Source organism: Limanda limanda, chromosome 8, assembly GCF_963576545.1.
Source record: "Limanda limanda chromosome 8, fLimLim1.1, whole genome shotgun sequence".
NCBI lineage: Eukaryota > Metazoa > Chordata > Actinopteri > Pleuronectiformes > Pleuronectidae > Limanda > Limanda limanda.
In genome coordinates, this window is record NC_083643.1 from 26,199,463 (window position 1) to 26,226,971 (window position 27,509).

At 41.0% G+C, this 27,509-nt stretch overlaps 1 protein-coding gene across 1 annotated transcript; it reads left to right on the top strand.

The window, feature by feature from the left end:
- LOC133008943 (plasma membrane calcium-transporting ATPase 1-like) lies at positions 1-25,954 on the top strand. The gene is made up of 20 exons (XM_061076328.1): positions 1-234; positions 2,866-3,063; positions 3,689-3,946; positions 4,429-4,554; positions 6,069-6,272; positions 7,817-7,843; positions 10,469-10,612; positions 11,313-11,527; positions 11,966-12,208; positions 13,165-13,406; positions 13,487-13,724; positions 15,432-15,611; positions 15,900-15,987; positions 20,028-20,134; positions 20,707-20,898; positions 22,339-22,552; positions 23,758-23,969; positions 24,056-24,163; positions 24,562-24,750; positions 25,580-25,954. The coding sequence occupies exons 1-20, from the start codon at positions 39-41 to the stop codon at positions 25,952-25,954; spliced, it is 3,756 nt and encodes a 1,251-aa protein (XP_060932311.1). The 5' UTR covers positions 1-38.
- Positions 25,955-27,509: the final 1,555 nt, after the last annotated feature.

A 27,509-nucleotide genomic window follows, 5' to 3' on the forward strand; every position in this document is an offset into this window, starting at 1 on the left:
TGTCGGGAAGGCCTCTGTCGAGCCCTAGAGGAGCAGACATGGCCAATAACTCTTTTCGTGGGTCCAAACACGGCCGACGTGATGACGTTAACCACGAGGCAGAGTTCAGCTGCTCGCTGCAGGAGCTGCGCTCGCTCATGGAGCTGAGAGGACCGGAGGCTCTGACCAGGATCCAGAAAAGTTATGGAGATGTTAATGGGCTGTGTAGCAGACTGAAGACTTCACCTGTCCAAGGTAAATACAGCTTCTGTGTTGGTTTGTGTCCTCACAGCATCAAAAGAAATTCATCTTAAATCAACCCCAGGAAATTAGATCTGCTCCAACATAAATCCAGTGTATTGTTTTCAGTTAGAGCCACAGTGGTATGTGATTTTTTGTATGCCCTGCCATCAGTGACTCAGGGACCCCTCTCCCCCAGTGTGGACACTGTTAAACTAACAGAGGGCATGTACAGCCTGGCTCCAGGGACTGTTGACTGCGATGGTCAAAGTCGACCATGACCTGCAGCCTCTGTTGAACCTGCTCTGCTCTCTGTCTGCTTCAGGACAATCAGAGATGCACACAGTGGGCTCTAGTCCGTTAATAATAAGCTTCAATTAAGATTAATTCAAATGCACAGGCATAATTATTTGAGTATTAAGACTACCTAACGGTAAAATATTTTGAGAATAAGGTTGAAATCTTACAAGGACAAAGTGATAACTTTAGGCTACGTGTCTGTGTGGAAATGAGTAAGGTGGGGCATCTTGTTAAGTATATAGCAAGTTATACTATCATGTTCTCACCATTAAAAAAAAAAGTATCTTTTGCCTCATCAGCTCCAAATTATCATATGTATATTGGAAAGCCCGTGTAAAAAACTGAGTCTATTTTGAAGAGAAAAAACACACATACTTTAAGGAAAGTGCCTCTTCAGCGGAGGAGGAAATGTTTGGTCGTGGTCACCTGCAGGGCTTTCATTTATTACAGCTGCGTGATGTTAAGACTGTATCGTTGGTTATATCTGTGTGATATTTAAAAGGATTTAAATTTTTCAAATAAGATAAGGGGCTTATCAAGATTTCCGATCTGGAAGGAGAGCAACACCTCTCTTCTGCTTTCTGGTAATTAAAAAATGTAATAAAGATAGCACATGTAATACAAATCAGAAAGGGATCATGCACTCATTGGTTTTTAGTTCATTCCTGTAAAAGTTGATCTATCTCAGTCAGTATTAGTGAAGCTTTATTGTTTGTTGTGAAGTTGTGCAATGATTTCACAGTGGACCCAGTGTGTCTCTGTGGACTAAATGTGTTTCTCATACATCTGCCCTTTGACATTTTCCTACTCATCATTAATTCATTCAGTCTGTCCGTCTTGCACACGTTCAGTAAACACTTTCAGCATCTTGACACCCCGCTGACAGAGAGAAGGAAAATGTCAACAGCAGCTTGAAATCGGTAGAAAATCCATGGCGCTGCTTTACTTCTCTGTGTCTCTGGGCTGACAGCCTAGAGGGGGGGTAGACCCTTCTACATTCAGTCTAATCCTAGTGAAAAGAAAGTCCTTATCAGGTAGCGTTTCCAGACAGCATTGAGAGAAGGGTTTGTTTAAACCCCGCCGAGAGCGAGCGAGTCAGTTGCAGTGGTGCAGCAGCTGCTGTGTGTCCAGTGGGAGCAGCTGAGCCTGTCCCGACATGTTGCTTTGCTCCACAGAGGAAACCTGTCTGCTCCCTGCTCCCACACAACTCCACACTGCTGCAGACACACAAACACCCGGCATCAGAAACCACTGTCAACATTTCTTCAAATTCACATTCAGGGAATTAACTCGTAGTTTATTTAAATACGCTTTGATGCACCTCACATTGCCTTATACTAAACTACATTTAGGAAATTTCTTGCAAGACTCTTTGAGATGGATTTTGTGACATGAATCCAATATGTTTTTTCACATTACCCTTCTGTTGTTTTCTCTCTCGATTCTTTGTTGAACATAGTTTGTGAGTATACTGTTCACACAGTGGTTTGAATCTTCTTAAAAAGTCACAGTCTGCATTCGCATACAATGTCAGAGCTCATAGGTTGGATCTTCTTGATACTTTGTGGAGCTCCTGGAACCTATTAGCAGCTGGGTAAAATAATATCCCCTGAAAGAGTTACAAAGCCAATGACTGTCTCCTGGAGAAATTCAACTTCAGTCTGTGACAGTAAAAGTACATCAACCTCAGTTAGATGTATGTAGGACAATAGCAGCACTCGACAGAAACAGACCTGCAAAGATGCTGACTTCTCTCTCTCTCAAGATGTTGCACCCTTCCAACAATGTATCAATGCAACATTTCAATTTGTATATTTTCACAGTGACTTTTAGAGAGTTATATCTTTTTTATGTACGTAATAATGTCCCAATTAAAGATGGAGCTGACATTTCAATTCAGGTTCAGGTTTGTAGAGAACACCTGCAACAATAATAGGCCATAAGATTTTGTCAGGTACCGAATTAAATCCTGGACTTTTTATTTCCATCTTGTCTCTGATGTTTGTTCATATATTTAGCCTTTTTTTGGTCACATGGATATTTGTGTATCCAACACCTTAGAAAAACATTAACATTTTTGCATAATTGCGTCTTGTAAAAGCGGTGTACAGAGTACACCGTACAACATAAGATTGTAAAGATGGAGAAACTGGAGGTCTGTGCTGTTAAATCAGTGTCATTGAATAATCTGTCTCAATTTCATCCCACAAATATGAGCCTTATAAATATATGACTAATATTTGTGTTTACAAATAAATATTAAATCACCTGCAGTGAGTGTCATTGAGGATCAACAGATGTCAGGAGAAGGACGTGCTGATGTTGTGTTTGTGTCTCCTGATGCAGGTCTAGATGGAAACTCTGACGACATCAACAGAAGGAAAAAGGAGTTTGGACAGAACGTAATCCCTCCTAAAAAGCCAAAGACCTTTTTGCAGTTAGTGTGGGAAGCCCTGCAGGATGTCACGCTCATCATCCTCGAGGTGGCAGCCGTCATTTCACTTGGGCTTTCTTTCTACAAACCGCCAGATGCTGAGAGACAGAGTGAGTTGATCTTTACATCTAAGATAAATATATTTTTCTGATGTGAAAAGTACATGAAGCCTAATACATATTACTAATGTCTTCCGTTAAAATAAAAAAAATACTATATTAACATTGGTCTCTGATACTAAAATATAAAATAAAATACAACTCAACCGGGGAATGTAACTCTGCTCGTTTTGTTGTCTCCATCCACACCATTCCATTCCTGTTTTCTGTTAATGTGCTTGTATTAGATGCCAGGTATGGCAGCAGCAGTACATCTGCATTTATTTCAGGATCACTTCAAGTAAAAACCTGAGGTATCCTTCAGGATTTGTTTTTACACTTCTGGGGTGATTCTGTAGGTTTTATACGTCAGTGCTGTCTTGTTTAGAGACCCCACCCTCCTACGAAAAGCTGAGACTTCAGAAAAACAGCATTTTAAAGCAGACCACTGACCTGGCAGGATTCACATGATCTGGGTCATTATCTTCATCAGTCATTTGAAATCAAACCATACATACCTATCATTCCTTAGAATTTAGAAACCACCCAAACCTCCTGTCAGGCTTCACTGCTGAAGTGTGTGAAGAAGCAATGGAACATCTAATTACATTTAAACACTGTCGCTGCCCCTGCTCAGACTGTGGCAGCGCGGCTGGCGGCATGGAGGACGAGGACGAGTCGGACACTGGGTGGATCGAGGGCGCTGCCATCCTACTGTCCGTGGTGTGCGTGGTCCTGGTGACGGCCTTCAATGATTGGAGCAAGGAGAAGCAGTTCCGCGGCCTCCAGAACCGCATCGAGCAGGAGCAGAAGTTCACTGTGGTCCGAGGTGGACAGGTGATCCAGATCAATGTGTCCGAGATCGTGGTCGGAGACATTGCACAAGTCAAATATGGTGAGAGAACAAAAAGCACGTAGAGTAAAATATATGCTGTGTGATGATTACAGCTGGATATCAAACCTTTTGGATACATATTCTTGATCAGGCAATCTTTCATAAGATAATTCCTGATCTAAATCATCATTTTGAAGGTTTTGTTAGGTGATGTTTTAATTTATTCTTCAAAGTGTAGTTGCTAATACACCTTTTCACAATACGCCTAGAAGAGACCCTCAAAGAATATATTTATGTTTAATTTCGGAAAGGTCCAGGGTGCAGGTGGATATATAGATGTATTATAATATCAGAATAAGATTTTTTACGTTTGTGAAAAAACAATAAATGGTGTTTTTATAATTAGTTTAGTTTAAGTGACCATGTCCTCTTCCACTGAGTACACCATGTTGTACCTAAATTTGCTCCAGTCAACAATTTGATGATGATGTAACATTATGACCTGATGACCTGTTCTCACAGCGTACCTCTGTGTCTCCCAGGTGACCTTCTCCCATCTGACGGCATCCTGATCCAGGGCAACGATCTTAAGATCGACGAGAGCTCTCTGACCGGAGAGTCCGATCATGTGAAGAAGAGCGTCAGTGAAGACCTCATGATGCTGTCAGGTGCTTCATTCACATCGAATTATAAATTAACAGTACATTCACACGCTCCTCGGAAGGTCCCATTTCCTGAGTTGTGATGTTGTTGTTGTTTCGCGTAGAAAAAAGATCAGGTGTGAAATTAATTTAAAATGAATGGATGTTGATCATAAAATCATCTGTACTGGTTAAAAAATAGCGTAGATGCTTGTGAGAGATGGACATGGCAAGTGACAAGCACAACATTCCACAAGACCAAATTAAAAGCTACTATTTAGAGTTGATTTTGAAATCCTTTATTCGTTTATCTAAGTGATAACGGCAGCAACTGAGCAACTCATGTACCAGGAGGAACTAATTTTTCTGATAATACCCACACCACATGAACACAAAGTAAGTTGTGACCTCAGCTCTCGTGAGTCAATTTCTGCTTTTGATTTTCTCCTGCTGAGTCTGAGCTTCCCATATTGAAATAACACAACTTAGAACCAAAGTGACATTTCTTATTGAAGCAGCCTGCAGCCACACTGACTGAACATGGCTCCTTATTCATGATTTGCTCATTGGTTTGTTCTATATGCGACACAATCACGTCCTATTCCAGCTTCTGCCAAGCATCATCAGCAGCCTGGAGCCTGGTAGAAGATTACAGGCATTAGGGCGGCTGTGGCTGAGGGGTAGAGTGGTCGTCCTCCAACCTGAAGGTCGGGGGTTCGACCCCCAGTCTGAACCATCTGCATGCCGAACTGTCCTTGGGCAAGACACTGAACCCTAAATAGCCCCCCATAGAATAACAAAGTGCTGCAAGTAGATGCACTGTATGAATGTGTGTGTGAATGTGAAACTGTACTGTAAAGCGCTTTGAGTGGTCTTCATCAGACTAGAAAAGCGCTATATAAATACAAATCCATTTACCATTTACCATTTGTGAAACGTGCCATAAAGCTGCCTTCTTCTTCTAGAGTGGCTCTCGAGTGTGCTTGTTATAGAGTTGGCCGCAGCTCCTACTACAGTATCGGAGAGTAATAGCAACTTCTACACACATAAACACAATGGAATTAATTTGTTAATGTGGACTTTGTGCACACAGGTCGCTAGGATGGTGTATTATGGCCATTGTAGTTTTTTTTTAAATGAGGATCAGTGGAAAAGTAAATTAGGAATTTCTGACATTAAAGTCATAAATGTCTGAGAGAAAATAATGTAATCAAAATTACAACATTTTAGTGCATCTGTAACTACAACCATGTAAGATGAATTTAAAGATACTGCAGGTTATGTCTACAGGCATTTCAAATGGCATGTGTTGTTCAGAAGGACACAAAGTTATCACTTCATTCAGATCAGTGTGTTATTTTCTTCTGAATTAATTTCTTCTCATGCATTTGTGACTTTAATTACCCCCTTCTCCATCACATATCTTTTATTTTACATTTTATTTTTACAGTGGACATAATACAGCTACTTATGCAGCAGTGACCAGGAGTCTAGAAGATGTCACATAAGTTTGTCACATAATACTCGTCTCCCTCTCTCAGGTACCCATGTAATGGAGGGCTCTGGAAAAATGCTGGTCACCGCTGTAGGCGTGAACTCTCAGACTGGCATCATCTTCACACTGCTCGGCGCTGGTGACGATGGCGAGGGCGAAGGTGAAGAGAAGGCTGAGAAAGAGAAGAAGAAGAAAGAGAAAGAAAAGAGGAAAGAGGAGCGGAAAAAGAAGGAGAAGAAGGACAAGAAAAGTAAGTTGAGCATATGAAGGGGAGGTGTTTCACTTCAGCTGCTGCAGTTCTATCTTTACTTCAGTACATCTCTGTGTCTGAGTGACTTCATACTAACACAGTAACATAGTTATCTCCCTCTCATTATCACACTTGCATTACACCAGTCTATCCATGGAGAGAGGTAGCAGGGATCCAATCTGAGACACACAGATTCACTCATCCACACCAAATCTGAGAAATGAACATCAAGATGTTTTTTTTAATTGGGAGTCATGTGGGCCTGTTGCAGAGACCAACCACTGACAAGGAAGAAGCTTTAGGCCACGGTCACACATTCATGACTGTAGCAGTGGCAAACCCTCCCCTCCTGTTCAGTTCCTCGCTGTACGAGCGATGGAACGATTACAACATTTGCTTCCTCTGGCAAATCTGCTGCGTGGCTTCCCGTGGAGTTGAACTCTGGTAAACTTTGACCGGCAATGTCACAGCCTCAACCAATAGCAATGACGTTTGTGTGATTGACCCCACTTCATAGTATGTAGTTTCAATAGTGAGCCAAGGTGGAGATGATCCTGATATAAGCTGTTTTGAATAAGCCAGTGCTTTATGATGTCGGACATGAAAATTATAAACAGTCCAAAAAATAGAGCCACTGAGATGACAACTTTACCAACAACAACTACCACAATCTCAAACTGACAACAGCAACTGATTGCCGTTTGCGTCACATCCTGCAGTCCCCACATTCAGCAAGCAATGACACGTAATTTGACTGGGAAGGCAATTATCATAATTCATGTATATGTGACTGTGCCGTTAGATTGGTGGCCTGGCCGAAGGTCAGCCTTTTTTTTTTTGCTGTGTTGGTTTTATGCAGATTTCCCAAAACATTTCAACAGCAGAGTATTTTAATGTGTTTGATTATTATGGATCCCTAAGGGGATATATGGGCTAAAAAAAAAGATTTAAGTTTCTGGTGCATTCGATATCTGTCAAACCACAGTGCATTTCAGCTTGTCTTAGTTAGTCAAACCAGGAGAGGACCATTATGAGTGTATTGATTTTCGGGACTTAATACTGTTTACGGCAGTGCTGCTATATATTTTGTAGTAAGTGTTTTCGGTGTTGCACTTTGTAGACTGTCCCTGCCCACTTGTCTCACTGCCGGCTGTGCATTGAGACCAATGGTTTTCCTCCTGATCAGATTTCTGCTTCTTTTGATGAAAATAAAGCTGGTTGTTTACATTACTCTGATTGGAAGGAGGCTTCACTTGTGTTTTAAAGATGCTTTGTTTATTGAGATATTGATCCGTAAAGTCCGAATCTGTGAATATCTTCCCAACTTTAACACATAACTCCTGTACTTTAATTTCCACACAGAAAAAAATAGCAAGCTGAAAAGCACTGTGGTCTGGCAGATATCTGAGCTTTGCACAACCCTCCCCATGTCCCCTTAGGGCCCCCGTAGATTCTAATGAATCAATGGTGTTTTAAATCTTGTATTAATGTCTCATTATATTTGTATAAATAACTTATGGCTGCTGCATGTTTTTCTTCTGCAGGTAAAAAAGACGACAAAGGCAAGAAAGGTGAGCAGCATATCACAGCTTCAGTACTGTCAGTTATCTCACACGACTCTGTGAGTGAATGTGAAGCTTCAGCTTAACTGTCCATCAGTAACATAAGGTTAGAGGACGACAGGCGGAGCTTTACCTTTCTCAGTCTACTCTTGTGCTCAGGTGTGACATCATCCGTAACAGTCTGAATACTGTCTGATAATAAAGTTCATTTTTATCTAAGAACTCTGTGAATGCAGCGCCCATTTGAGAGCTGAGTAAGTATCCCAGCAAGCATTTCACATCAGTCATCTGTGATGGTGATGCATCAGTCAGACAACTAGATTAGTAATAAGAATAAAAAATACGAATAATGATAATGATATATGTGAGTATATTTTTTAAATGATAATAATATACTCACATATAAACTGAAGGAGTGACGTTATAGAAGTGTATGTTGGCAGTTTGATTAGGAGACTGTTGTCTAGGCGAGACTGAAAAATTACAGATTATTTTTGGGAAGTGACGGATGTTGCAGTTGCTGCGAAACAAGTCAATCAAAAAACAATCAAGGGCCGTGGCCAGAGGGGGCACTGGCCCCAGCTGAACTGATGATTGGCCCCTTGAAGTCACTTGAAGTAGAAAAATCCTAAAACCACCACTGGTTCTGATCAGACTGGTCAAAGATCCTACCGGGGACCATGGTTCTTAAGTGGATTCTGCAGTCTGTGGTGAGCTCACATTTCCTGGTCCCCTGGCAGGTTCTCCCACTTCCTTCCCCTGTGGGCCCACATGGTGCCGTATGCGTCCCTGCAGTCTGAGCAGCAGCAGGTGCTCCTGACTCGGTTGATGGTGATTAGGTCCAAGCAGATTATCGGCCTTAAGCTTGGCAGCTGCTTTCTTCTCCTGCCTGCTGCTGCCGCCTGCCTGTCCACTAATAACCTCATTACTGAGCTGGGATCAGCACGCTCTCACACACACTCAACACACACTCAACACACACACAGATATCCTCACTCTGTCAGAGAGCTACAGTGTGTGTGACAGACAGAACAGATATTGTCAGTTACTTGGTTAGTGCATAACTTGGATCTCTGCTCTGACTCATACATACTGATGCAAATTCACCAACACAGTACCATAAACCTAAACTGGGAAAAGACAAACACCACTTACATGTTGACCCACAATGTTGTGGCCCCGCCCCTTTAGCGGCCATATTGTTACATGCTGCATCTCAATTCGAATACTTCAGACAGTACATGTACATGTAGTATACTGTGCACATGGTACACACACCAGCGCAGTGTGTGAATTCTGAGGGTAAGGTTGTCCCGAATCAAACTTGACCATGATTGTCACCTGCCAAGATGGCTGCAGATTGTTCAATTTTTTTAATCTGGTCCCCTGTTTCGTGCGACCTGGGAATTACACTTGTTGTTGCCTTTTCACAAGTTTGACAATATGGGCCCTCCCGTCCCTTCCCATTATGTAGCGACAATGGCAACCATTGAGGGTGTCCTGTCAGTTTCACATTCACGTTTTGAGGTGTTCATGCTGCTGTGCATGTTGCAGTAACTATCAGAGTGATTGCACTCAAAAAAGAGAGATACACAGACTTTGAATAATGACTCTAGGTTGTAGAGGTTAACAGAATATCACTAATGTGAAGTTCACTCTACATAACTGTTGGACTGATTTTGTACTCATCAACACTCTATGGAGACTGCAGATGAAATGGTGTAAACATTTTGTGTAATGATTATGGTGGCCGAAATCGTCATGGTTATCATTATTATCGCTGTGTTGATAAATGTGCTGAAAATATTCAAAACACAAACAGAAATAATTTCACCAAGATTTATATTAAAATAATATCTATGTTTTCTGTGAAGATAGCAATAGTATTTTAATAATTCATCGGAGCAGAGAAGAGAAGATTGACAACTCATTACGTTAAGTGGACACGTCGACCCAAGTAGTCAGTACAGTAAAATATTACCATTTGTTAATCACACAATTTGGCGACAGTGGATGTTAGCTATGGGCAAATTTACACCACCCTTCTACCATGTTTTTACAACACACAACAAATGCACATTGCTTGCTGCGCCTGCATCTCGGAGACTTGCTGATACATTGTCACAGGTATCAAAGTTTGAAATGGTTCAACTATCACAACCATGAAACTGGTAACCTTTTCATCCCCTCAAGAGACTCCCTGCCGCATTGCAGACATCTGCAATCACTGATCCATTACCATCATTTCTACTTTTTAGAGTTTGTTAAAAGTCACGATACATCAACGAAATTCAACCTTTTTTGCAGATATTTTCTATTTAATGCTTTCTGGTCAATCAAATGAAAGGAACTATCTGTCCCTTCCTATGTAACCTTTAAATGTGAAACCTCTGCAAGAAGGGTTGATTTCATTGCCTGCAGCTGAAAGCTAAAAGGAATTATTTTATCCATTATTATTATGTGGCTGCTGCTGAAGACTCGACCATTTTTTGACGACTGGCTTTCATGTGAGAATATTGTAGCCAAATTCGAATAAAATTTTCTTGACTTAATTTAAAACAATACGTCTCAGCCTGTGTGGAGATTTGTGACTTAACAGCTAAATGTCTCACTGACTTCCTGTGTCCTCTGCAGGGAAAAACAAGGATGGAGCCAATGTGGAGATGCAGCCGCTCAACGAGGACGAAGAACCAGACAAGAAGAAAAACCTTCCAAAGAAGGAGAAGTCCGTCCTCCAGGGAAAGCTGACCAAACTGGCTATGCAGATCGGCAAAGCAGGTGTGAACAGCTAGAATCAGATGAATGAGGAAAAGTGTGTTTGACACATATTTAGTTCTGCCCTCAGGACCAACAAGTTCCTTCCTTGCAACAGCTTGTGTGTTTTGCAGCAGTGATGATTATTGCATGTCACAACCAGAAGACCCAAATGTCTTCTATATAGTTTTTGTCTTCTGCCTTCCACCCACCATGAAATCAAATCACTTACTTCAGTTTGTCATGTTTGAGAGAGATGGTTGTATATGAATTTATTTGAAGACACAATAGTGAAAAGTGGTGGTTGAAAGGTGAATTGGAAACACCACACTCCCCTGAGAGAGGATCTGCGACAACACTGGTACACATGTATCATACATGACATATTGAAGATGTGCTGGACAAAGCATGGTAAAACAATGGGTTGAATAAGCCTGATAGATGACATGTTTTGTTGTTGTGCATTATTTGCCTATAGGGACATACAGCCAAAGTATGTAGAAGCTGTCTTATTTGTAGATCTGTACATCTGTAGTTTGGCCTTCATCCAACACAAATGACAGCAAACAATTAGAAAACTACAATATGTCATCACAGTTTCTTCTTTTACTTCTGGTACTTGATTAATACAAGCACATAATAATTGTTCACTGCTCCACACTGTTCTTAACTTACTCTCTGTGTCCCTGTCTCTCTGCGCCTGTCTGTCCATCTTTGTCCTCAGGTCTCATAATGTCGTCTCTCACCGTCCTAATCCTCATCACTCGCTTTGTGATCGACACCTTCTGGATTCAAGGGGTTCCCTGGACCAATGAGTGTATGCCCATCTACGTGCAGTTCTTAGTGAAGTTCTTCATCATCGGTGTGACAGTGCTGGTCGTGGCCGTGCCTGAAGGTCTCCCTCTGGCTGTCACTATCTCCTTGGCCTATTCAGTCAAGGTCTGTTTCCAGAATGGGTTGGGAAATCTTTATCCTATTGTGGGGCCATTTCAATGTTTTATAAAATCATTTTTGGCTTATACTTAATTATTGAACACATAGGTCCAATGACCTTTCTGATGAAACGGCTGAAGCTGCTGCTTTGTTTTAACATATCTGATGTCAGGTGGTAATGATGATGATGATGCTCACAGCTGGTTTTAGCCAAATCAATTTGCTCAGGAAATTATCACCCTTGGTAACTCCATGCATGGTTTGCAAAGAAAACACTATCCCTCGTATACGCAATTATAAAGCCTGTTACTCTGATTATTTATTCCACTTGGTTGTAGCATTGAACTTTCGAGAAATGTACATGTGGACTCATTTGACCCTCTCCATACAATCCTTTTTATTGTAAGTGTCTCGTAAATGTAACGCTGCTCTCCTCTTTTTCAGAAAATGATGAAGGACAACAACCTTGTCCGCCACCTAGACGCCTGTGAGACGATGGGCAACGCCACAGCCATTTGCTCCGACAAGACAGGTACACTAACTATGAACCGCATGAGAGTGGTGCAGGCCTACATCGCAGGATCCTACTACAAAGAGGTGCCGGAGCCAAGCAAGATCCCTGCCCAGATACTGGACCTGCTCATCCTGGGTATTGGGGTCAACTGCGCCTACACCACCAAGATCATGGTGAGCTGTAAAAATAGCTTTCCATTCAGGGAGCTCTTTGATTTACGCATTTGGCTGAGAGAGCCATGGTGTTTTGGAGAGATGCCAGATAGGCTCAAGACTCATCTGATCACTGCCTCCAAGATCCACTGCTCAAGACACAGAGGACACAAACAGGTTCATCTGCTAACAGTCCCAACAAGAGATTTCTTTATAAGTTTTCTTCAGATGGTCATTCGCATTTATTTTTATCATCAATAACTCTGAGTTGTTTCATGTATCAGCATTTCCCCAACTGTGGTTTGTAACTGTTAAACACAAAGTTCATGACATGATGAGCAAAAATAGATTAGTTAGTTAAAACATTACAGCTACATCAAATGTAGATGGGTTTTTTTCAAGCTAAAAGTACTACAGAGTCAAACAAGCTGTGACAAGGGGTTTCAAGAAAGCATTGTCTGGCTATAAAGGGGTCTTTAGTTGAAAAAGTGGAAAACCGTGGTCAAAACACATAAAAAAAATACCCCTCACAATTTCCATATCCAAAGGAAACGTAATTCAATGTCTAGTTTTGTCTCAGTAACACAATGCTAAAAACACGGTATTGAGTTCACTGATCATCCTCACATTAGAGAGGGTGGGCCCAGATGATATTTATTGTACAAACAATAAGTTGCATAATGCATAAAACATAATAAGATTTCTTCATAAAAAACATAAAAAAATTAATTGGCTCATCAATCCAATCAATTAGCAGATTTGGATTCTAATAACAGTGAGCAGGCTTTTGTCTGAGCATATAATCTAAAATATAACATGGAACTAGAAAGATCCTAAGATTTTATGTTTGCATCTCATAGCTGGTGCTGTTTTGTCGTTGCTATCATGTGCTGATGATTTCCAAGTAAGATTTTCACACCATGTAAATAAAACTTGAATGTGCGATTAAACTTCCTTTCTGCTGCTGATTCCTGCAGCCTCCAGAGAAGGAGGGCGGGCTCCCTCGCCAGGTGGGAAACAAGACTGAATGTGCCTTACTGGGACTCACCCTCGACCTGCACAGAGACTACCAGACCATCCGCAATGAGATCCCAGAGGAAAGACTGTTCAAGGTCTACACTTTCAACTCTACAAGGAAGTCCATGAGTACTGTGCTAAAGAACCATGACGGCAGCTACCGAATGTTCAGCAAGGGGGCCTCTGAGATCCTGCTCAGAAAGTAGGTTTCATTTTGCTGCTGCTGACAGAGCTCCAGCCTCAGTCAGGTGACAATGACATGACTCTGTCCTGTAAATCCAGGTGCTGTAAAATTCTGATGGGCAGCGGAGAAGCCAATGTCCTCAAATCTCGGGACCGAGACCACCTGATAAAGAACGTGATTGAGCCAATGGCTTCAGAGGGCCTAAGGACTATATGCCTCGCCTACAGAGACTTCCCCACAGCTGATGGAGAGCCTGACTGGGACAATGAGGTCCAGATCCTCACCGGCCTCACCTGCATCGCTGTGGTTGGCATTGAGGACCCTGTGCGACCTGAGGTACGTCAGCCTCATTAATCCAGAGCTGGACCTCCCTTTAGTCTTACTACGCACGTTGCGTAAGGCTCCGCAAATTTAGCAAGGCCCCGCCTGTCCCCTCGTATCAAAGCAAATGTCTCAGTGAGTGTAGTGTACGTTTGAGCTAGGTGCTCTGCGGTGGTACTGTGTTAATGTGTATTACTGTGTGCAGCAGCTCAGCAGCACCTGTCGATAGTTTGCAGGTGATGCATTTAAGGCACTTACACTACGGAACTACGAATAGCTTAAGAAGGAACGTCTGTAACTGGGTAAACTACAGATAATTTGTTACACCATCATTATTATTATTAAAATTTTCTAAGGCAGAGTCAGGGATTGTTTGAGACATGTTGGTTGTGCACTTAACACTAAAGCCTGACTCCTCCTAACGTCTGCTTTGTGCCACAATTATTCAAAGGTCTCCACCAGCTCACTGCTTTCACTGAGCAGTGTTTGTGTCATTCTGGATTCATTATAGCATAACAAACAAAGCCCTGGATCTTTATTCAAAATAGCAATTTTTGTTTCATCTACTTCATTTTAGTTTTGACTGTTGGTAGAGCAAGAGTAACTGCCTGCACCATTAAAGTAATATAAGGCTGATTTGGTCGTATAGGATCAGCATTATTTCATTTTTGAAATCTGTCCGACAGAAGTCATGCGTTCCTTGTGTGCATGCATCGAAAACAATAGAAGCATTAAGGCTGGCATTGGTATAAGTAACACAGCTACATCTAACAAAACTGACATTGAGTATGTTAGATCGTTTATGAATGCTCAGGCATTGACAATGGTCAATAATATTGCGGCACCAAGAGGTGGGGCTGCAAATTAACTTCTGCTTGGGGCCAGCTCTGCATCATTACAGAGAAAATACACAGTACAGGTCCCTACTCTAAGAACAACTGAGGAAGAGGTTCCTTAAACATTATGATCATGTCTCTTTTGAGTTTGATAATGACCCTTTATAATGGCTCTTCCATGCACATCTCGTAGAAAGGGATACTCCGATTCTGTGCAGATATTTAGGACGGCCGTAAAGAAATCCTGTTAGGAGCTACAGGAGGTGGAGGTCAGGCAGAGACAATCTGTTGGAGGAATGGTGATGTCAGTAAATATAATACAGGTGCAATATGTACATTTTCTCTCCAAATGTGGTTTATTGTTGGGAGAGTGTGGCAGTGAGGGTGTTCTTGCCAAGACCTTCAGCCATGGTTGTGTTTACAAAGGGTTATAAAACATCCTTTGAGCAGCATTACTTATTCAGGGCAGTGACTCACTATTGGAAAGTGATGAGACTAGCTGGTCTGGCCAGGGCCAACTGGTTAGCGTGCTACCTCCAGTAGAATGAAAACCCAGTCAAAGATAACACAAAGGTAACGTTGGCATTGGTGTTCAGAGTGGTTTCATAGTATCTCTTTTCTTTATTCTCGTAATATAATGACTTTGTTGCTCCTTATACTGCTACATAATTACAACACAATATGATTTATATATTTTTTTTGTCAGTATGGCCTTAATACTCCATTGTACTTTCCACTGTTGGAGGCGGCCCTGGGTGATGAAAGGAGAGAAGTTTGATGATGAACTCACAACCTCTTCCTAAAGAAACAGCTGTCAATGTTAACATTGAACTAACATGAATGTCAGCATCTAACACTCTCTACCTGTTGATGCTGTTCTCATCAGGTACCAGATGCCATCCGAAAGTGCCAGCGGGCCGGGATCACGGTCCGCATGGTGACCGGAGACAACATCAACACTGCACGGGCCATTGCAGTCAAATGTGGCATCCTGCAACCTGGAGACGACTTTGTGTGTATGGAGGGCAAAGAGTTCAACCGACTGATCCGAAACGAGCTGGGAGAGGTCAGACAAACACACAGTGGACCAGAACACAGCAATGTCTGTCCGGAGTGTACCTAAAGTCTACTGCTGTCTTAACACCCCCTCCACATTTTCCTTTAGCACAATTCTCACCCTCAGGGTTGAGATCTATTGAATCAAAGAATTTTCCTTCATTTAAATAGTGTAAACATTTTCTCAGCCCACTGCTGTAAGGGGCAGCAGCAGCACTTAATTGTGATAAAGTGAAATTAAACCAAATTAATGATTTGTAACAAAAACTTCATAATTGTGTCTCTACATTCTCTACAGATTGAGCAGGAGCGTATTGACAAGATTTGGCCAAACCTGAGAGTCCTCGCCAGATCGTCGCCAACGGACAAACACACTCTGGTCAAAGGTCAGTAACAATTCAACCAGGTGGAGGGGTTGGGGTACAGTACCATTTACACATAAGACCCTTTTAAAATGCACAACATAGATATAGTTTAACATCAGTAGAAAATAAAATCAATCCGAGTGAATTTAACCTAAAAATCACAATCAGGCTCAACTTGTTAAGTCACCCCAGGATTTCCTACTCTAGATATGAGTATGTGCACATGAAAGGGGCGGCGTTTTTCACTCTTCATATTGGGGTAAATCACCATGGTAACTGATGCTGAATAATCAAATAAAAGGTTCCCGTGGAGCTGGGTGTGGATTGTAAGAGGAAAAGGGTCTTCAGAGACCCACAAAATCCTTTGACCTACTCGTATGAGTGTCTTTATAAAAGATATAGATTCTCATCAGAGGGAATGTCAATGTCAATGTCAATTTTATTTATACAGTATAGTACATTTAAAACACCTTGGTTGATCAAAGTGTTTTACAGGTGTAATGGTACAACAAAAGGACAGTAAAACGTCAGACATCATAGTGCAAGTAATGTAAAGCTGTGTTTTCAAGTCATAATTTCTGTGTAGATGTCATCAGGCCGGGACTCTTGTCTTACATGTCTAGTTTGGACTTGATTGGACAATATATGTCAGAGATACAGAACCTCGTGTTTTGATGGCGTTTAATCAAACTGGGACGCCACGGTCACACGGCCTTGAAACCAAATGAATATCTTCGGGGGGGGCTGTTGATACACACATGTAGTTTAAGTGAGATAGAACTATGAACACTGAAGTTACAGCATTTCGTGTTTCACGGCGAGTTGATGAACTTTGACGCAACGCCACGGTCACACGGTGTGACGAAAAAACAATCCCTAAATCATTTTTTATCTCCATCTTGTTGTGATGACACTCATCTGAATTTAAAGATGAACTGATAAAAGCCCTGGGACAAGTATGTCAAAGTAAAAATGTGGAATATGGTCAAAATGGCCACTAAATCCAAAATGGCGGACTTCCTGTTTGGTCTAACATATCGATCCGAGAGACTTATTTGTTTGTTATGAAAAGACACATGCCATACTCAATTTTTGTACATGTCGGCCAATTGTAGTGCCGGGGCCGACCTTTAGGGGGCGCTAGTCAGTTTTTTTGCCCATTTCTTAAAACCATATGAATATCTTCAGGGGGGGGATGTTAATACACACATGTAGTTTGAGTGAGATGGAACCATGAACACGGAAGTTACAGCAATTTCGTGTTTCACGGCGAGTTCATGAACTTTGATGCCACGCCATTAATACTGTGTTTGACGCAAAGTCACAGTAATCTTATATCTTCATTATCAATGTCTTGAGACCCATTTGGTACAGTTTGACATGGTTGAGGTCAGTGGATGAGGAGAAATACATCGAAGTGTAAGACATGCAAAAAAACAGACATTTCCTGTTGCCACCAGGGGGCGCTGTGATATTAAGTCATGATTTCAGTGTAGATATCATCAGGCCGGGACCCTTGTCTTATGTGTATAGGTTGGACTCGATTGGTCCAAATATGTCTGAGATACAGAACCTTGTGTTTTGATGGCGTTTAATCAAACTTTGACGCCACGCCACGTTCACACGGTGTGACGAAAAGTTGATTTTTTAAGTCAACTTTTTTCTCCATCTTGTTGTGATGACACTCATCTGAATTTGAAGTTGATTTGATGAAAACCCTGGGACAAGTACATTAAAGTAAAAATCGCCAAAATGGCCACTAAATCCAAAATGGCGGGCTTCCTGTTGCGTTTTTCATAATGCCCCTTGTGACTTTTTTTCATGATTAGTCACGATACACCTCTTGCCCCATTTTGGTGACAAACAGTTGTGTGGAAACCTAGGGGCTGGTTCCAGGGGGCGCTGTTGAGCCATTTTGCCACGCCCATTTCAAATTACTCCAGAATACGTAAATTTTCACCACTTACTAATTTACTGCAAAGTTTCATAACTTTTTGAGCACGTTAAAGCCCTAAAAAAGCCCATCCTTTTGCCGGAAAAATAATAATAATCATTACAATTTCAATAGGGCCTCTAACCATTCGGTGCTCGGGCCCTAAAAATAAAATATACGATAAGATAAATTAAATCAGCTGCGATGAAACACACTCAACTCGAGAAGAAAGCCTTGGAGAACAGGTGTGTTTTTAGTAGTGATTTAAATAGTGTTAAAGACAGGGCAGATCTAATGTGAAGTGGTAGGTTGATCCACAGGTTTGGGGCGGCTACTGCGAAGGCGTGATCACCTCCTGTTACTAGCCTCGTCTGAGGCTTGTCGAGGAGCAGTTGAGTGGCTGATCTCAGTTCCCTTACTGGAGTGTGCATAAAGAGAAGTTCGGATAAGTAAGACGGTGCCAGTCCGTTAAGAGATTTAAAAGTTAAAAGTACGATTTTAAAAACAATCCTGTGACAAACAGGACGCCAGTGTGGGAGGCACAACATGGGTGTGATCTGGTCTCTCTTTATTTTCCTAGTCAGCAGGCAAATGATAAACCTTTGTCAATAGCTGGAGCCGAACAGAACCAAGGACTGTTTGCATTGCTCTACGCTTCTTTTCTTGTGGGAGTAATTGATGTACTGGGTGTTTTTGCAGCGGGATAACTAGAGTTTGATAATTTCCTCCTCTAAGTAGGTTTATTTTATGAAATTAAATATTTATTTGTAATGGGGGAAATAGCTTACAGATTTACCTTGTGACAGTCCCCATCCCTACCTCCTCTCTTGCTGAGACTCAAACAGTCAACCCTCACAAAACTGACACCGCACTGTTGTACACTCTCCTTAAAGGGAAGTATAAAACAATGTCTGGTTGGTTTAGTCGATCTCCGCTGCTTACACACCCAGTAGATCTCAATCTCTCTCTGTTTCCAGATGCGCCAGACGCATCCTGTCACCAAAATACCAAATGTGCACAGTCACGTACCTTGCGCCATGGTGCAAACTAAAGCTCATTATAGAGGCTATGTCATGTGAGTGAAATATTTTATCACTCATCCAAGAGGCCTCTTCAGTTCATTTCAACAGGTCTTGTTTCTAATGTACAGATTCAGAACTCATGGCCTCGAGAAACTTATCTCATTCCCACACGTTATGTTGTGGCCACGTAATATATTCTTCCCAATTGTCACAAGGGGCTTCGTTACTTACACATTCACACAATCAGAGACATTTTACCAGCTTTCTTCGTGTATTTAGCAGCTGTAACTGTGTTTCTTTTATTCTGTATCATGTATTTTTTCTCCTCATATTTTCTAACATAACAGTTCGATCCTCGTTGTAAAATATCCGGCACTGCTGTCAGCTCACTTGTCCATGACGGTGATTGGCCATGAACAGCAAACACATCCCCTTTCATGTGCAGATGCTCAGATCTTGATGAAGAAAATCTGTGTTGACCTAACCAGTTGATAACAAGCTTCATGTGCCCACTTGGCCTGATTGATTAGGTTAAGTTCACCCGGATATCGGAAAGATGTCTTGGGTATGTTGAACTTGCATTTGTAGTACAGACACCTAGTTTAGAAGTTGGGAGGCAGAGTGGGATCATGGGAGTTGTTGAATTCACCACATTGTCTCATAATCCTTTTGAGTCGTGTGGTCCCCCTGTGCAAGAGTGACCAATACCAACAGTGGAAGGTGAAAACAGTTAACTGGCAAACAGGCTAGAAGTGTTTGTTTTTTTAAGTTCCTCATACGTTGTTTGCCCCAGAAGTTATAGCGGAGATGGGCAAAGCTGATATGGTGCAATTAAAAGGCGTCTAACATGAAACTTACCTTTTTTGCAACATTTTTGAGAATGTAAGTACCCAGGTCAACAAAATGTATAACATAGGTCTAGTTGTTTTAAGACATTTAAATGAGGAGTTATTACACATTATATCTTAATAAAAAGATATAAAAGCCAAAAAAAAGTGATAAACAGCAGAGAAAATCAAAATTCTAGCTTATGTAAACACACAATCAGAGTCCTGGGACACGTCTTCATCATTTGATCTGAGACAATCTGAGTGTCGTCCTCTCAGGTATCATCGACAGCACGGTGCTGGAGCAGAGGCAGGTTGTCGCTGTTACAGGAGATGGAACAAATGACGGGCCTGCCCTCAAGAAAGCTGATGTCGGCTTCGCCATGGTAACGACCGTCAATGATATCAAACTGCTGATTCTAGTTAACAGTCACATTCACATTCAATGTCTCTTTATATTTATTCATACAGTTTTTATAAAACAGAAAATAATAGTTATCAATATGTAAAGGATCTTGTCATCAACTTACTATAACGTGATTTGACAAAAAATGAGAGGTGATGTAAATTTGTTGATTCATTATAAAATAATCAGATTCATATTAATTTGCTACATTTTGAAGTTCAGTTTGTAGTTTATTTTAGTTTATACATTCAGGTATATGACATGTTATGTATTTTTAAATGCCAAAGAATTGATCACTCTTTGAATTTAGATTTGATTATAGATTTGACTTTTGGTCTTTACTATTATCATCCATTTGATCAATTGCGTTCAGATAGATTTAATTTATAAATTAAAGATGATCACATCAGTATCCCTCACATGCAGACTGACAGCATGCAGGTACATTCAGGTTCTGGACCAGTAGAAGCCTCAATCTCCTGTTGATGGTCTAAACCTCAGCTCAGGATCAGGTTAAGTCAGGTTAAATTACCTACGTGCTGTGTTCTACAGGGCATTGCAGGAACAGATGTGGCGAAGGAGGCGTCTGACATCATCCTGACGGACGACAACTTCAGCAGCATTGTGAAAGCTGTGATGTGGGGCAGGAACGTCTACGACAGTATCTCTAAGTTCCTGCAGTTCCAGCTCACTGTGAACGTGGTCGCTGTCATAGTGGCCTTCACCGGGGCCTGCATTACCCAGGTTAGAGTCAACACAAACCAATGCTGTCTGAGGGTCCACCAGAATACCAGTCCATGTTAGAGTTTGTGTTGTCATGTGTTTCCACTCCTACCATCAGAACACCAGCTACACGTTACATTTCCACTGCAGGGAATAGGGTAAATGGTAAATGGTCTGTATTTATATAGCAACTTTTTTAGTGCTGATGACCGCTCAAAGCACTTTACTGTGCATCAAGTTCCTCAGAAATCATTTTACCCGCTAAAAAGTCCCTGCTCATAGGCTAGTTCCTTTTGGGTGGGGGTTGCAGCACTGAATTGAAAGAGCATGGTTGGTAGAGTACTCCAGCATTTTATTTCAGCCTATCAATCTCTGCAATAGCTCCAAAAATCTGCTCTGTGACTCAATAATCTTATTTTCAAATCAGTAAATCATGATCTACATTAGCATGATCAGAATCTCCTTCATGTTTACTGTCATTGTAGTGTTGCCCGATTTGTATAACATGATTGGTTGATTAAAAGTATTTGACTCTACTGCCACCAGGTGGACTGGAATGGAAGAGCTTGTTGTAGACATAGGTTGTTTCCTATATCTGAAGGTTAATTTGCAGAATCTCTACCTGGTTTTTAGACCATTATCACATTGACATTTAAAACAAAATGGATTCATGTTTTTCTGGTTTTTAATTTAAGTCAGTCGATGCACAGGCGTGTGCGTGACGGCAGATCCGGGGGTCCGACCCGTCCTGGAAAACAGTACATTTTTGGGTCGGCAGCAATGCCAATATATTTATTTTGTTGGTAGATCATGTTGAGCTGGTCATTTAAAAAGTGACTCACAAGCCAATAAAGTGTGGGCACCCATGATATAAAGCTTTTATACAGAAGCTGCAATGCTTCTATAAAAGATATATTAGTGTTCTAGGCGCTGGCCCCAACTGAAATCTTCAGTCTCCTGAAGTGCCCCTGTCTTATCAGAAGGATTTTTTTACTAAATAGTCTCTTACTTACAATACCAAAGTACACAGTGTGATTGAACAAGAAACAATTTTCATAATATATATACAACGGTGTGAATCATAGCTACATAGCTAAAAGAACACACGGAATGACTCAAGTGTGCACCTTATTGAATCAGGAATGGTGCATCGATGTAATTGGCCCCTCTGTGTAAATGAAGCCCCTGATTTAGAAAAATCTTAGATTCACTGCGGAAAACATGACACATACAGCATTGAATCAATGCAACCATTCAAAAGTTAAAAAATGTACCTCTCATGAAGCAAAATCACAACCAAAACCTTTCTGAGAGTCAAACACTAAATTCGAAAAGATAATTTTGATCTGAAGATGTTGATTTTATGCTTTTTTAAATTTATATAATCAAATTATTATAATAAACTAAAAAATAAATTATTATATAATGCTATGTATTCATTTCTACTGTGCATGTTTCCAGGACTCTCCTCTAAAAGCTGTGCAGATGTTGTGGGTCAACCTCATCATGGACACCTTCGCTTCACTGGCTCTCGCCACCGAGCCTCCCACCGAGGCGCTGCTGCTCAGGAACCCATACGGCCGAAAGAAGCCACTCATCTCCCGCACCATGATGAAGAACATTCTTGGACACGCCATCTTCCAGCTGACACTAATCTTCATCCTGCTCTTCCTCGGTCAGTGATCACAACATAGCTTTATGTGGTTCAGAGTTTAGAGCCAATGATGAACATATGCATCATAATAACTGAGACCACCTTGGTGATGTTCTGTTTCCATTCTAGTTGCATAGAAAAGACTCGAATAGCAGGTCTTAGAAAACAAAAAAATCTAAAATATTTCCCAATTAAATGGCTTTGGAGATGTGAGTGAATTGTGATCCAAAGTTGGGTATAACTTTTTGACAAAGACTAGGAACCACCAGGACACTCTTCAGAGGTGAATTTGTTGCTTTGTAAATATTGTGGGGTTGATAAACAAACGCACGCTAATGATCATATAAGCCTCTTAAGCTAAGCAACCTGTAATTTCTTTATATAGATATGAATACATGCATACACTGACATTATCAACCACTGTATGTAAGGTGTGTAAGATAAAATTGCATAACAGAAATGATTTCAGCACTCTTTGCACTATAAAAGGGCAATTCATATTTCTATACCTGGGGCTTACGTTTATAAACCAGGGTGTGTAAATGAATGGTACTTACAAAATATTTGGAATCGGTCTGGTAGACGCCTCAATCAGCAGCTGCTATAAGGGGGCATTAGCTATAATGTAATCTTATGGGGAAACTGCGACGGGACATAGAAGTCAAATGCTTCATCGTCATTGCCCGCATCAGAAAGAGACCCAGCCATAATAGCTCCTCCCAGTAAAATCCATATTCAGAATAATTCAAACTCCTCTCTCGAACTCACGTTTCCACCTCCATTTTCATTATATGTCTGAGAGAGAGAGAGAGATGCACATGTGATGTACTGGACTGGACTGAGTTTACACCATTCATTTACACAGCCACATTCATGAACATATTGAAAAATACTGGAATTCCCCTCTAAATATATTTGCTGTATTTTTTCACACACGTGAATTGATATCATGATAACATAATATTTCTTATATCTCTGTTAGTTTTTTTCAGTCCAGTAAGAGATTATTTCATTGTATCTGTAAAAATGTCAATTGATATTGATTAGTGGGTAATTGCCTCAAATATTTTGTAAAATTACATATAACAAAATAACAATAATAGCTGATGTTGCAGTGCATTTTACTCTTTAAATCCCATTAACAGTATTAAAGTTATAAATGGATGTTGACATGTAAAAATGGATTTCTACGCCTCTTCATTAATCACTGTGTCTCTCTCTCCCAGGCGAGATATTGTTCGACATCGACAGCGGCAGGAACACCCCCCTCCATGCACCACCCTCTGAGCACTACACCATCGTGTTCAACACCTTTGTCCTCATGCAGATCTTCAACGAACTCAACGCCCGCAAGATTCACGGAGAGAGGAACGTCTTCGAGGGCGTCTTCAAGAACCCAATCTTCTGCACTATTGTCCTGGGAACCTTGCTCATACAGGTGAGGGGGGGCAAGGCAGACATCAGTGGTGAACATTAAGTGGTGAGAGAGTCCCTGTGTGATGTCATGACTTTGTCCTCCTGCAGGTGGTCATCGTGCAGTTTGGTGGTAAACCATTTAGCTGTGTGAATCTGACCCTCGACCAGTGGCTGTGGTGTATTTTCATGGGCCTCAGCAGCCTCCTATGGGGACAGGTGAGAACGCTTTTGTGATGGTTCATACAACTTTATTTTTATAGTGCCTAGTCGACGGGAAATGATAATGATTGATAATCTAACATAAGCAGTAGTGGGAATAATGACCTGGTTCCCATAAGTCAATACAAAGTTTCTACCAAGAGCAGTGGTCTCAGGCCCTGTATTGATCTGGTGTTAACATCTGTTGGAGTGATTTGGGCACAAGAGGTCAATACCAAGTACACATTCTTACAGCTGTTTGAATGCAAATCCGTCCTGGGCCACAAAGAACTATCTGATGTTCTCTGACCCGCTACAGTTTCACAATGAATAAAAAGTATCGTTTTGCCTCTCAGTCTCAGATCTGTCAGGATGGATGTCAAAATCATAAAATATTGTGTTGGTCCCCCTCTCAGCTGGTGTCCAGTGTCCCCACCAGCTGGCTGAAGTTCCTGAAGACAGCAGGCCACGGCACGCAGCAGGAGGAGATCCCTGAGGAAGAGCTGGAGGAGATGAATGACCTGGATGAGATCGACCACGCTGAGATGGAGCTGAGGAAGGGGCAGGTGCTCTGGTGCCGTGGTCTCAACCGCATCCAGACACAGGTATATGGTTTCAGCTTGTAAGGAAAACCTGGGTTAGAGACTCAGGACATGGAAGTGCAGCTTTGTTCAACTCTGACCCAAGCTGCACTGAAGTTTGCAATTGGTTATTTATATTTGTGTCCGACATCAAAAAGTTATAACCAGAAGACACCATATCTTAATAAATGAAACAGCAAACAATGTTTATTTCAAGCAGCAGAAAGGCACAAAAAGTTTATCACCATAAAAAAACAAAAGGGAGAAAAATCGGATGCTCTGAGAGCACATACCTCCGCCAAAGCTAACCGTCTTCTCATGTCGAAAAAGTGAAAAAGGAATTCATGTATTTGCGCATTTAGCTGATGCTTTTATCCAAAACTTCCAATAAGTGCATTCAACCATGAGGGTACAGACCCAGAACAGCAAGAATCATATAAGTGCATTAGCTTCAAAAAAGCCAAACTACAAAGTGCAAGTGAAGGTTTTATGTATTTATATATTTTTTTTCACAATGGTTATTAAACCATCATCTTCTTAACCAAGGTTTAGTTGGAAGATTTCAATCTTCTTTATCTGACTCCACTTCCTTCCAAAACTTCCACATCATTTTGTGGAAATGTGTTCAGTACTTAACAAGTTCTTTGGCGGCGGAGGTAATTAAATTCATACATTTCATTGAGAAAGGGTCAATCTTTGTTTACTTTTGTTGGCCAAATGTTTGATATATTATTATCCATGATGAGAATGAATCCCAGGAGGAAAAAAACTCTAGTACTTTTCCGTAGCATCCAATGACACACCTGGCTCCTCCATCAGACCCTGAGCTGACCATGTCCATCTTGCCTCTCAGATCCGTGTGGTGAATGCCTTCAGAGATAGCGTGTCTCCCTACGAAGGCCTGGAGACGCCCGAGGCTCGCAGCTCCATCCACAACTTCATGATCCACCCCGAGTTCCGGATCGAGGACATGGAGCCTCATATCCCCCTGATTGATGAGAACGAAGGCGAGGACGAGGCCCCCACCAAACGGATCTCCATCATTATCCCACCGCCGCTGACAGGACTGTCCAACCTACCCCCCTCGCCCAACCAGAACAACAATGCCATGGACGTTATCACCCCACTGCACAAGGACGCCTCCAGGGCCGGTCTGATCCAATCCAACTCAGCGAGCCTGCCACCGTGTCCAGGGAGCCCTCTGCACAGCCTGGAGACCTCACTGTGAAGCCCCCCTTCCTCAGACTGACTACATCTTGTTACAGTCGTCCGTCCTGTTTGTACTGTGCTCCTGACTGTGAGAGCTTTGCATCTTCTGAGAGCGGAGAAATTAGACAAAGACAGACTCATCTGATGTTCAGGAGTTCACCAGCTGTTTTTTAGATTCCAGGAAGCAAAAATGTCTCCAGGTGTGTTTGTCGTTGTTTACTGAGCGGCAGATCCACACAGACTGTTTTCTTCCGTCCTGATGTTTTCCGTCTGTACTTAATCGAGCTCTGCAGTTGTTGTTTAGGTGAAGTGTGTTTGTGAAGTTGTTGATCAATTATCAGTTTCTATTTGTAAATATCGATGTTGATGTTTAGATGTAGTCAGGGGGTTTGGATCAAATGAGCTCTGATGTGAGCGGAAGATGGCGATCAGAGGATAGATTGTGTCGAGGTTTGTAACTGAAAAGTGTAGTCAGTCAGATTTTATGGGGGGGGGGAGGAGTATTCTTATTAAGACTTGTGTTAGTAGACAGAAATGTTTAAAGTAAATGTCTCATGTCTGGATTTTATTCTAGTTTTTTGTAAAAAAAAATGTTTTAGGTGGTTTCAAAAGGTGTACAACCAAAAGTTATTAAAAGTTGAAAATAAAAACAACTTTGAGAGCAGGGTGTTTGTGGCACAGCTTCACATCAGGACCTGATAATTCATCTTCATATCTGACATATTTAAAAAATCCAAAGGGAAAGAACGGTCAATCAGAGATGATGAGAGCAGAAGAGTTTTTCGAGAAAATTGAAAATGTAATTTATCACACTTAACATGTAGATGTAAGTTCAGGGTCCACCGAACAAAGTATGATAGAAATTAAATACAAAGACGGTTCAAATTTACCCCATCAAATTAAAATTACAGGGATAATGTTTATTTTTATACAGTTAGTTAAAGGTGAAACCAGACAGCCTGATTTTACAGAGACACAACCACCATCATAAATCCGACTTGGAAAGTATGGATGGGAGGATCTGCATGATGTTATTTCATAATGTTATGACAATAAAGTTTTTTTCATTAAAGGAAGAAAAAAGAATAGTGACATTTTATGTTAAATATATAAATACAGATTAGATTTAAATGTGAATAAGTTGTTGTATTTTTTATGATTTGTTATTATTTCAATAATTACTTCTCAGAGTAAAGTCGAGTTACAAGAAACTGTTATCTGAAAGAAAACCCTCAGATATTTTGACTAACATCAACATTTTCAAAGAAATCCGAATGAATATGGAAACTTATATTATAACAATAAAGACAATATTTTAAGAGAAAGAAACTTGTATTGGAATTCATTCAATTCTACTGTATTAAAGTAAACAATGAAGCCTACGTTATAAACAGCAGTACAGAGTGTACAGCAAAATATTTTAAAAAATGGAAAAGACAAAGTTGATTTTTTACACATGCAATGAATAAATAAATGAATTACTTTTTAATTAATTATGCAAAGAAATAAAATATAAAAAAATATTTTCCAGTCCTTCAATCAATACATCTACCTCTTTTACTGGTTTCGTTATC